Genomic DNA, 12,295 nt, shown 5'->3' with positions numbered 1-12,295 from the left:
CACAGGCCTCCAGGGTAGAGAATTCCAAAGATTCACCACGCTCCGAGTGAAGAAATTCCACCTCATCTCAGTCCTAGATGGCCTACCCCTTGTTCTGAGACTGACCCCAACCTGGTTCCAGACCCCTGCAACCAGGGGGAACATCCTTCCTGCATCTATTCTGTCGAGCCCTGTAAGAATTTTATGTTTCAATGAGATCACCTCTCATTCTTCTAAACTCCAGAGAATACAGGCACAGTCTCCTCAATATCTCCACTTAGGACAATCACACCATCCCAGGGATCAATCTAGTGAACCTTTGTTGCACTCATTTTATGGCAAGTATATCCTTCCTTAGGTAAGGCGACCAAGATTGTACATAATACTCCAGATGCTGACTCACCAAGGCTCTCTACAATTGCAACAAGACATATTTACTCCTGTACTCAAATTGTCTTGCATAAAGGCCAATATACCATTTTTAAAAAATTATTCATTGACAGGATGCGGGCTTCACTGGCTGGGCCCGCATTTATTGCCCATCCCTAGTTGTCCTTGAGGAGGTGGTGGTGAGAGGCCTTCTTGAACCATTGCAGTTCATGTGATGTAGGAAGGGAGTTCCAGGATTTTGACCCAGTGAAGAAACGGCGATACATTTCCAAGTCAGGATGGTGAGTGACTTGGAGGGGAACTTCTAAGTGGTGGTGTTCCCATGTATCTGCTGCCCTTGTCCTTCTGGATGGTAGTGGTTGTGGGTTTGGAAGGTGCTGCCAAAGGAGCCTTGGTGAATTCCTACAGTGCATCTTGTAGATTTGCCTTCCTAATTGCTTGCTACACCTGCATGTTAGCTTTCAGTGACTCATGAACAACGGCACTCAGGTTACCCTTTGGACATCAACACTTCCCAATCTCTCACCATTTAAGAAATACTCTGCACTTCTGTTCTTCCTACCAACTGGATAAGTTCACATTTTTCCACATTATATTTCATCTGCCATGTTCTTGCCCACTCACTTAAGCCTGTCTAAATCCCCTTGAAGGTTCTCTGCACCCTCCTCAGCTCACATTCCCACCTAGTTTTATCTCATCAGCAAACCTGGAAATATTACATTTGGTCCCCACATCCAAATCATTGATAGATTACGAATAGTTGAGGCCCAGGCACTGATCCTTGCAGTAGTCCAGCAATCACAACCTGCAACTCAGAAGGACTTGTTTATTCCTACTCTGTTCTTAATCCATGCTAGTACATTACTCCCAATCCCATGTGCTCTACTTTTGCTTACTAACCTCTTGAGTGGGACCTTATTGAAAGCCTTCTGGGAATCCAAATACACCACATCCACTGGTCCTCCCTCATCTATTCTGCTTGTTACATCCTCAAACAAAAACATGTTTGTCAGACATGATTTCCCCTTCGTAAATCCATGTTGACTGCCCATTCCTACCATTACTTTCTAAGTGTTCAGTTATCACATTCTTTACAACAGATTCTAGCATTTTTTTCTACTACTGATGTCAAGCTAACAGTTTTGTAGTTACTCGTTTTCTCGCTCCCTCCTTTTTGAAATAGCGGGCTTACATTTGCTACCTTCCAATCTGCTGGAAACATTCCAGAAGTATAGAATTTTGGAAGATGACCACCAATGCATCCAATATCTCTACAGCAACCTCTAACAGTCTGGCTGGGAGGTTTACCAACTTTCAGTCCCATTAATTTCTTCAGTAATACTTTTCTTACTAATACTAATTTATTTTAGTTCCTCATTCTTTGTGGTGCCTTGGCTCACTACTATTTATGGGAGTTCTTTTTGTATCTTTCTCCAAGATAGACAGATAGACAAAGTATTTGTTTAGTTTCTCTGCCATTTCCTTATTCCCTATTATAAATTCTCCTGTCTGCCTGTAATGAGCCCATCTTTGCCTTTGCTAATCTTTTCCTTTTAACATACCAATTTACAGTCTGACTATGTGTATCTGGCCAGTTTATTTTCATATTGTATCTTCCCTTTCTTCATCAGTTTCTTGGAGCTCCTTTGCTGAACTCTAAAATGTTCCCAATCCTCAGGCTTACTCATTTGTTTGGAAACTTTATAAGCCTCTTTCTTTGAACTAATACCATCTTTAACTTCTCTCGTTAGCCATGGTTCAGTAACTTTTGCTATTGAGTTTTTGCGCCTCAAAGGCATGCATATTTGTTGTAAACCACATATTAATTCTTCAAATGCTAGCAATTGCCTGTCAACTGTTATACCTTTTAATGTAGTTTCCCAATCCACCACAGCCAACTTGCTCCTCATACCTTCATAGTTTCCTTTGCTTAGATTTAAGATCCTAGTCTCAAATTGAACAATATCATTTTCAAACAATGTAAAATTATATCATTGTATCGTCAATATTCCCGAGAGGCTAAGATTAATTAGCCCTTTCACATTGCACAATACCAGATCCAAAATAGGAAGCTCTTCAAGTTGGTTCTTCAACATACACTTCTAGAAAACAAGCCAGTATGCATTCCAAGAATTCGCCCTCCACAGCATTACTGCTAATTAGGTTTGCCCAGTCTACATGTAGATTAGAGTCCCCCCTGATTTCTGTATTACCCTTGTTGAATGCAACTCTAATTTCCTGATTTAACCCGTGCCCTACATTACCACAACTGTTTGGTGGTCTATAAATAATTCCTACCCAATGTTTGCTGACCCTTGCTGCTTCTACATCTTAATCTTCCCATCTAAGATCCTCTCTCAATAATGTACTGATCTTATCCTTTAAAAGCACTACCCAATCTCCTTCTCCTTTTTGCCTATCCTTCCTAAATGTCAAATACTCTTGAGTATTCAGTTCCCAGCCTTGGTCACCCTGGAGCCACATCTCCATAATGGCAATTAGATCATACCCTTCTACTTCTATTTGTGCTGTCACTTCATCTAGCTTATTGCAAATGTTGCATGCATTTAGGTAGACTGCCTTTTATCTTGCCTTTAACATTTTTCTGTATTTTAACCCTGCTTGCTGCTGGTCTTTGGTTCCAGTGCCTTCCAATTTCACGTACTACTTTTCTATCTACCATTACCAGTTTTGTTTCTCTCCTATCTGAATTCTCTCTTTAGTTCTCACCCCCCTGCCGAGCTAGATTATACCCTCCCTAACAGCACTAGCAAATCCCCATGATGATAATGGCCCTGGTCCTGCCAAGGTGTAACCCATCCTTTTTGTACAGGTCCCAACTGCCCCAGAACTGGCCCCACTGCTTCAGAAAACTAAAAACCTTCTCTCCTGCACCATCTCTACAACTATGCATTCATTTACTTTATCCTCCCATTCCTGTACTCACTGGCACAGAGTAATCCTGAGATTATTGCCTTTGAAGCTCTACTTTTTAATCTGTTTCCCAACTTTTTAAAATCTGCCTTCAACACTCCACCCCTCTTTCTACCTATGTCAGTACCGATATGGACCATGACCTCCGGCTGTTCACCATCCCCCATAAGTATGTCCTGCAACCACTCACTGACATCCTTGACCCTGGCAGCAGGGACGCAACATAGCATCCTGGGGTCACATCTACAACCGTAGAAACATCTGTCTCCTTAACTATGGAATTCCCTTACCACTATTGCTCTTCCACTTTTCTTTCTCCCCTCCTGTGCAGCTGATCCACCTGTGGTGCCACAGACTTGGCTCTGGCTGCACTCCCGTGAGGAATCATCACTCTCACCAGTATCCAAAACAGAAAACCAGTTAGTGAGCGAGATGGACAGAGGGGACTCATACACTACCTACCTGGTTCTCCCAGACTGTCCGGCAGTCACCCATTCCCTCTCTGCCTGCACTTTCTTAACCTGCGGTGTGACCACCTCCCTAAAGGTGCTATCCACATAGTTATCAGCCTGGCGGATGCCGTCACTCAAGTTCCAAAACCTAGAGCTCAAGTTTCTGCAGCTAGTGATTCCCTCGGCCATGGGAAGTATCCACGACTTCCCTTGTCACAGGATGCGCATTCCACCTGTCTGAGCTGTCCTGCCTTAACTTTACAAACTATATTTTATAAACTGGAGCCTATAAAGTACAAATACTCACCAGCTACTCACCAATCAGCTCCTTCCCCTGTGCCGATGTCACTTTTTATTCCTGGTGTCACGTTCTGAACTCCTGCGCTCCGCTCCAGTCGGCTGCTTTTTATGCCCTGCTTAGCTCTCACTCCTTCCCGCTGCTCTTCAATTAGCTAATTACTTACTTTCTAATGATTTGTTAAATTAATGCCTCTCCTCGCCACCACTTAAAGTGCTCCTTTTCATCTTAGTATTAGAATTCACAGGAGTATTATAAAACAAAGTATGACACTGAGCCACATAAGGAGATATTTGGTCAATGACCAAAAGCTGGGTCAAAGAGTTAAAGTTTTAAGGAGCAGTAAGGTAGACAAGGCAGAGAAGTGTAGAGAAAGTATTCCAGTGCTTAAGACTTAGGCAACTGAAGCACGGCCAAAAGTGGAGCAATTAAAATTGGGGATGCACAAGAGGTCAGAATTAGAGCAGCACAGTTTCTGAGGGTTGTAGGGCTCAGAAATCATAGAGATAGGGAGGGGCAAGGTCATGAAGGGATTTGGTCATGGATGGATTTTGCAACAGGGATAAGAATTTTAAAGTCAAGACATTGTTTGACCTGGAGGCAACATAGGTCAGCAAGCACAGGCGTGATAGGTGAACGGTACTTGGTGCGAGCTAAGAAGTTGGCACCAGAGTTTTGGAGGTTAAAATTTGGGAGACTAGCTAGGAGTGCATTGGAATAGTCAACAAAAGCATGAATGTGGGTTGCAGCAGCAGGTGACTTGAGACAGGAGCAAAGTCAGGTGACATTATGCAAGTGGAAATAGATGGTGTTTAGCAAAGGCCGAAAACTAGTTTGGAAGTTCATCTCAGGGTCGAGTATGACGCCAAGGTTTAATCTGACTGGTTTAATCTTAGACAGTTGCCAGCGAGAAGGATGAAATTGGTAGTTAGGAAACAAAGTTTGAAGCGGAGACTGAAAATAATGGCTTAAATATTGGGAAGATTGAATTGAAAGAAATTTCTGCCCATCCAGTACCGTTTGTCAGATAAGCAGTCTGATAATTTATCAACAGTGTAAGAATCGACAGAGGTGGTGGTGAGGTAGAGCCGGGTGTCGTCAGCAGACATGGGGAAACTAATACTATGCTTTCAAATGATGTTGCTGAGGTGGAAATAAGAAATGGGAGGGGTCCAGCAATAGATCCTTGGGGGGAACATCAAAGGTAACAGTGTAGGAGCAGGAAGAGAAGCCATTGCAGGTGATACTTTGGCTACAATTAGATAGGTAAGAATGTAACCAGCTGAGTGTACCCCCACCCACTGTACAACAGTGAAGAGGCATTGGAGGAGGGTGGCGTGCTTAACCATGTCAAAGGTTACAGGCAAGACAAGACGGATGAGAATGGAAAGTTTATCTTTGTCACACTCACATAGGATGACATTTGTAACTTTGATAAGAGCCATTTCGGTTCTGTAGCAGGGGTAGAAACTTGACTGCATGAGTTCAAACATGGAGTTCCAGGAAAGGTAGGCACCGATTTGGCAGGCGACAACACATTCGAGGGCTTGGATGAGGAAAAGGCAGATTGGAGACGGGACTGTAGTTTGCAAGGACACTGGCGTCAAGGGTTGGGTTCTTTGAGAGGGGTGACAACAGCAGGTTTAAAAGAAAGAAGGACAATACCTGTAGAGGACCATTAACAATCAATGCTGGCTAACATGGGACCAGGGAGGGGAGAGGGGATGTGTGTTGGGTGTTCCGTAGTTTAATGCAGTTAGGGTTGATGTAGCAAGAGGTGGGACTCATTGACAAGTTGAGCTCAGAAAGGGCATGAGGGGAGATTGGAGAGAAACTAGGGAAAGGAGAGTGTGTGTTCAGGTCTTGAGCAGGACAAGCATTAGAGGAAATTTAGCCAGGTTGGCTTGTAGAAGGGAAGGGCACAGCAGAGGCAGCTTATCAGAAGTTTTCTATACAGCAAAAAGGGGAATATTACTTGCACATTCAGTACATAAAAATATATTGCAAAAGTTTTATAATTACTTAAATAAAATGCATGAAGACAATATCTATTGAACTGTACCTGACAATCCAGCACTAATATTACTGTGAAAAACACAGAATCCCAAGGCCTGTAGTGCTGCGTTACAAAGTTCTGAATCCGAACTTGAAAGATGAGTCTTGATTGGAAGAAAAAGGCATTTGGTAAAAATGAGGAAAATTTCATGAGAAACCAGAAAGCTTTTAGTTGCAAGGTATATGTAATTGGTGAAAGGGCTAAAAAAATATTCTTATACACATGCAGAACTGTAGATTGTATTGATATAATCCGTAAGGGTCTCCTGCAAGTTTGGGGGAGATGGAAGGAGAGAGAGTAGGGGCATATAACAAGAAACAGCTATTTTCTATTCAGGGTTATACAGCACTATGATAAAGCTAGAGAGATTCAGAGGACAAGGGACAAATATATAAGACTCTCCCCCTCAAAATTCTCCGATTCTATTTTTGAATGAAGGTGCAGTAACTTTCATTTTTTAAACTTTGTAGTTGACATCAAATTGTAATTAATTGTTAATAAAGTCAGCTGATAGATCAAAAAAACTGGGGTGAGGAGAGAAGAGGGGGAGAAACTTATGAAAACATTTCAAAAATGTTATTTGTAAAAAGTTGCATCGCTCCTTCAATAACATCCCAATGAGAACATCTGCTACTTTTTACAAGTTTTACAATTTTTTGTATTACTCCATATTAGTTGTAAAACTATTCTAAGGTAAAAATACTTATCAAGCTGACTTGAGAGAACAGGTGTAATGTACAAATAATGAACAGCCAGACATCACAGTGGTAAAACAGGCATTACATTACATCCAATTTGAATTTCTGTGATCCTTCTCATTAAGTTATTCAAAAATTAGGGTCCCAATGCAAAAATATGATTAACTCCAGTATACTGCAAATTTGAAAATATGTCACCCTGAAATAGTTTTAAAATATACTGATTCAGGAACAGAATATTTTCACTAATCAGCATACAAGACAGCACAAATATTGCAGATGCTTGATTGTTGCTCCTGTATATACTCTATGAACTATTTGTTAAGATCCATTCAAAATTGTAATACTCAATGGCATATGGGGGCATAAAGCATCGGAAAGACAATTACATGCTATTAAGGCACTCAAAGATACAAAACTATACTCCTCAATCAGTTTTGCTCCCACATACTCACCCAGGTCCCTCCAGAACCTACTACCAGACTTAAAAGGGGCAATGCATACTCATTTTTATATATTTTTTAAAGAATTTATAAACAGTTGCAACTTCTTACAGTTATGTGAGGAGAGAAACAGTGTTAACGTTTTGAGTCTGCATGACCCTTCTTCAGAGCCATACATACTCAGGAAACGTTAACTTTTGTTTCTCGCTCCACAGATGTTGTCAGACCCACTGAGTTTTTCTAGCATTTTCTGTTTTTATTTCAGATTTCGAGCATCTGCAGTATTTTGCTTTTAACTTTATATTTCTATGTTGGTGAGAGGGAAACAAATTGTTCTGGTGTCCCAGCTAAGCTGCTTTTCCATCTAGCCACCTAATCTAGCAATTAAAGTGGCCCAGTGACACTTCTCCCCACAAAGTTCCCTTCCACGAGGAAGACATCTGGCACCTCCACTCAGGAGAGTGAGGCTAATCACGAATTAACTGACTGGAAACAGGCATCTTGCAGTTGTGCTTTAAGGCACTGGCTACAAACCATGACCTTAACAAGGTAGCAAGAGGTATTCTCTCCAAATAAAAATTTAATATACATTTTATCAAAACACAATTTCAGCAATTCTACCATGAAAGGCAAATAATGAGAAACTAATATTACTCTGATCGTAGCATGTCACCTCAGAAAACACATCAAAATTAAACTTACTTTAAATGCTTCACAGAGGCGAGTAAACTGTTTGCCAACTGCAGCAGCAAATTCTTTTCCATCTTCTCCACTCAGACGGCTAAAATACAGGATAAATTCAACCAGTTTACTCAATTAGTGAACAATGATAAGAATGGTTTAAGATTTGAAATGGAAATCTTCACTTACACAAGTCAGACCAGCACCCATGTGATATTTGCAAATCTAGCACCATCTTTGTGGTTTAAACGAGATTACCATTAAGGATCACTCTTTTACTAGCTGTAAATTGCAGTCATTCAGCCACCAGCCCCCAAGCTCATTTACTTTATAAATCTTGGACTCAAGCAGGAAGACAAGTATGTGATCACTTCAGGCTGGAAGCACACTCTGGACCAAGAGGCAACAATATGTTTCTCTTTCAAAAAAAACAGGCAGCAAAATATCATTCTGGGAGCAGATGGGTAAAAATTTATTTCAAATACGTTTCTTCCAATGTAATTCAATTGTCACTGCAGAAACAATTCAGTGAAATACTCAATTTCAGAGAAATTGTCATTGATTAGACAATTGCATGCATATATTAACATGCAGCTATTTTTGTAATGACACAATTAATGTGGCATTCTTAACTTTGTTGAGTGCCATTAAATCCTTTAATCTTTAGAAACAGACTGATGTCAACACAAGAAACTAACTGCACAGAAGCATTGTACGACATCTTTTCTCAATGAACTGACAAACGCAGCAGTGGGCCAACCAGTTCATACTGGTGAAGTACTTTGTGTACTGACCTGGAAATGGTAAGATAGGCATCCACTTGCTCAGTGGATGAAATAGATGAGTCTTCCAAGGTTTCCAACAGTGGCATCAAACCAGAAACTACTGGGTGAGCAGCAGCCATCATTTTTGTGCTAGCAATTCTGCAGGAGTAGAGGAAAAAGAGGTTATTGGTTTATCTATCTCTCCCTCACCATTCCCATTGCCGTTTCCAAGTTCCAAGCTCTAAACCGAAAATATTGCAATAAATCCTGATAAATTTATGCTTATAACAATTTAAATTTCTACACTTCATGTACAAGTAACAAATCAAAGTATGTTTTTAAGTTAAAACTCATATTGCTCACTAACACAAACATGAGCATAACAGAATTCTGCAGTGAGGAAATAGACATTCAATCATGAAGACAGAGTGAATGTGAGGAAATTGCAAAGCTAAAAGTCAACCCAATAGCTGAGTGCTTCCTAGCTTTACCTATTGTTAAATATACAAGCTCAGATTCTACCCATTCAAATTCCACATCTCATTTTACATATTAAGATCCTAGATTTAGCAGTTAGCAGGGAACCCAAGTCATACGCAAATACATAATTCTATAAAAGTGGGAGTATAAGTAGCAACGAAAAGACCAACAACATTTTGGTTTTATATAGTGCAAGAGCAAAGAAGTTTACAATAGATGAGCACAAGACAATGATGAAAATACTGTTAGAATACTGTTCCCTTCCATTGTAGAAAGGCCAGAGAAGCTTACAGCTTAGATTCGGATACTCACGATGATAAAATATGGTTATGAGGAGATACTTGGGGCTATTTCAACTGTAACAAAGGTAGCCAAGAGAAGTTTATTAGTTGCCTAATTTGGGCCTTTATTCTCTGGAGTTTAGGAGAATGAGAGGTGACCTCTTTTGTAGGTAAAATATTCTTACAGGGCTCGACAGGGTAGATACAGGAAGGATGTTTCCTATGGTTTTTTTTGGGGGGGGGCGTGGTCTAGAACCAGGGGGCACAGTCTCAAAATAAGCAAACCAGACCACTTCGGACTGAGATGAGGGGGAATTTCTTCACTCAGGGGGTGGTGAATCTTTGGAATTCTCTGCCCCAGAGGGTTGTTGAGGCTCAGTCATTGAGTATGTTCAAGACTGAGATCAATAGATGTCTACACATTAAAAACATCAAGGGATACAAGGATAGTGCAGGAAAATGGTGTTGAAATAGATCAGCCATGATCCCACTGAATGGTGGGGCAGACTCGAAGGGCCGAATGGCCTACTCGAGCTCCTATTTCTTATGATCTCATGGTTATGAAGTTACAAAGAACTTTAGTAAACAGGAAAAGAAAATTTCCTCCAGTTTAGGAGTCAGTGACAATGGGAAGTGGGCGGGGGGTAATGGTGGTTGGTGCGTTAGTAAAAATTATTTCCAGCAAGTAGTTCGTGGGCAGAATAGTTGAGCAGAGACCATTGCAGGTTTAAAAAGAACAAGTTTTCTAAAGTATCCTGTAAAGGTTTACATCCGGAAAGGTGTAAGACAAGATTTTAAAAATTGTCATTTCATATGGAATACTATTGGATCATTTAAAAGGATAAGCCTATAACAAGGCAAAAACTATTAAATGCTACTCTCTATCCACTTTCCTGCAAGCCTCAGAAACCCAGATATTATTTTCTTCCACAAATCTTTATTAGAGACCATTGAAATCTGCATGGTAAGATGGGTCCAAAAAAATTCATATCCAGATCAGAAGAAAATGAAGATTGCAAGAGCAAAAAGAACTCTAAAAAGTGATATCCAGCCATTTGATTGGAGCGAAAAACTAGAGATCTTTTCTAGAGGGCAACAAAAAAAGAGGGGTTAACCTGGACGTAGTTGGATGACGGACACCACTGAGTGGTTGCAGACGAGCTACAGTGGATGTGAGAAAATAGCACAAGACAGGCGATCATGGTGGCAGATTTGGCTGGAGTGGCTACAAGCAGCTGTAGAAGCTACAAGCATCTGCAGACAAACCAGTAAAGAAGAGGAAGATAAATTACTTAAGAAGAACATGGCAGAGGGATTTGCTCCACTAAAGAGCCAGCACAAGCAGAGTGGTACATTCAGGTTCCTTCTCTGCTGTGAATTCCCAGTTAATTTGATGGTCTGACTGTCCTTTCATATAGCTTTCAAATATAACGAGGTATTCTGGTAGGCCTTCTCTTTAAACCACTACAGTCCTTATGGTGGTGTTCCTCCAAATAGGTGCCAAGTAAGGGATTTTAAGTTAGTGACACAGCAACGATGGAATGGCAGCATATGTCCAATTCTGGATAGATTGTGACTTGGAGGGAAGCTTAGAGGCGATGGTATTCCTATAGTGTTGTACTCAATTGTCATGGCTGCAAGAGATAATCTGAGTTAATATGGCTTAGGAGAGGTGCTGCTAAAGTAACCTTGGTGAGCTGCTTCAGTCCATCCTCTACATCTTACTTATTGCAGTCCCAGTGTGCCAGTGGAGGGTATTTATTCCAGTGGCAAGGATGCTGATCAAGGGAACTGCTTGGTGCTGGACAGAGTATAAAGCATTGTTGCAGTTGCATCAACCTGTGCAAATAGTGAATATTCCATTACACTCCTGACTAAAGTTTTGCAGATGGTGGAGGCACTTTTGAGGGGATCAAGAGAGGCACTTACCAAACTGGGAATATTCTTTCTAGTTATGTGTATAATAGAAGTCTCCAAACACAAAGAGAGACGGTAACATAGCAGTAACATCAATGGACTAGTAATCCAGAGGCCCAGGCTAATGGTCTGGGGACATGGGTTCAAATCCCACCATGGCAGCTGGTGGAATTTAAATTCAATTAATGAATCATGGTCAGTACTGGTGACCATGAAACCATTGTCAACTGTGGGACAAACCCATCTGGTTCACCAATGTCCTTTAGGGAATTAAATCTGCCATCGTTACCTAGCCTACTGTGACTCCATACCCAATGTGGTTTACCCTTGACTGCCCTATGAAATGGCAAGCCAATCGGTTCAAAGGCAATTAGGGATGGGCAACAAATGTTGGCCTTGACAGCGATGCCCACATCCCATGAAAGAATTAAAAAAAATCACCTTTGTATACTAATAACAAAACATAAGGAATACAACGAGCAGTAGGCCATGCAGTCCTTCAAACCTGCTGCATATTCAATGAGATCATGACTGATCTTCCGCATCAGCTACACTTTCCCACATTATCCACATAAATTTTGGTTCCATTCGGGCCCAAAAATCCACCTTGAATATACTCTCAGTATCCGCACTTCTTGGATGCAGGCAATTCTGAAGATGCACCAAGAAGAAATATCTCATCAGTCCCAAATGGCCAATGAGGCTATCCCCTCTAGTTCTAGACATTTAAGCCAAGGGAAACAGCTTCTCAATAGCTATTCTGTCAGCCTCTCAGAATTTTATACACTGCAATGAGATCACCTCTTATTTTTCTAAATTCTAGAAAATAGTCTCTATCACTTCATCAATCTCATAGGACAATCCTCTCATCCTAAGAATCAATCTAATGAGCCCTAAGGCAAGTTTATCCATCCTCTAAATA

General features: G+C 40.9%; 1 protein-coding gene across 3 annotated transcripts in view; it reads right to left on the bottom strand.

The window, feature by feature from the left end:
- The window catches only part of rif1 (replication timing regulatory factor 1), a 90,317-nt gene that overhangs the window by 65,898 nt on the left and 12,124 nt on the right, over positions 1-12,295 (bottom strand). For 2 of the 3 annotated variants that reach the window (XM_078552558.1, XM_078552559.1), the window contains exons 2-4: positions 8,726-8,854; positions 7,953-8,031; positions 6,116-6,212 (exon numbers count right to left, since the gene is read on the bottom strand). In XM_078552558.1, coding sequence (XP_078408684.1) covers positions 6,116-6,212; positions 7,953-8,031; positions 8,726-8,838 — 289 coding nt within the window. In that variant the 5' untranslated portion in view covers positions 8,839-8,854. Of the gene's footprint in view, positions 1-3,593; positions 3,732-6,115; positions 6,213-7,952; positions 8,032-8,725; positions 8,855-12,295 lie in introns of those variants that run through there. The other variant, XM_078552560.1, reaches the window with a different exon arrangement.

Source organism: Cetorhinus maximus, chromosome 11, assembly GCF_964194155.1.
Source record: "Cetorhinus maximus chromosome 11, sCetMax3.hap1.1, whole genome shotgun sequence".
In the NCBI taxonomy this organism is placed as follows: Eukaryota; Metazoa; Chordata; class Chondrichthyes; order Lamniformes; family Cetorhinidae; genus Cetorhinus; species Cetorhinus maximus.
The sequence above is the reverse complement of the archived record's forward strand: the minus strand, read 5'-3'. Positions and strand labels throughout refer to the sequence as shown.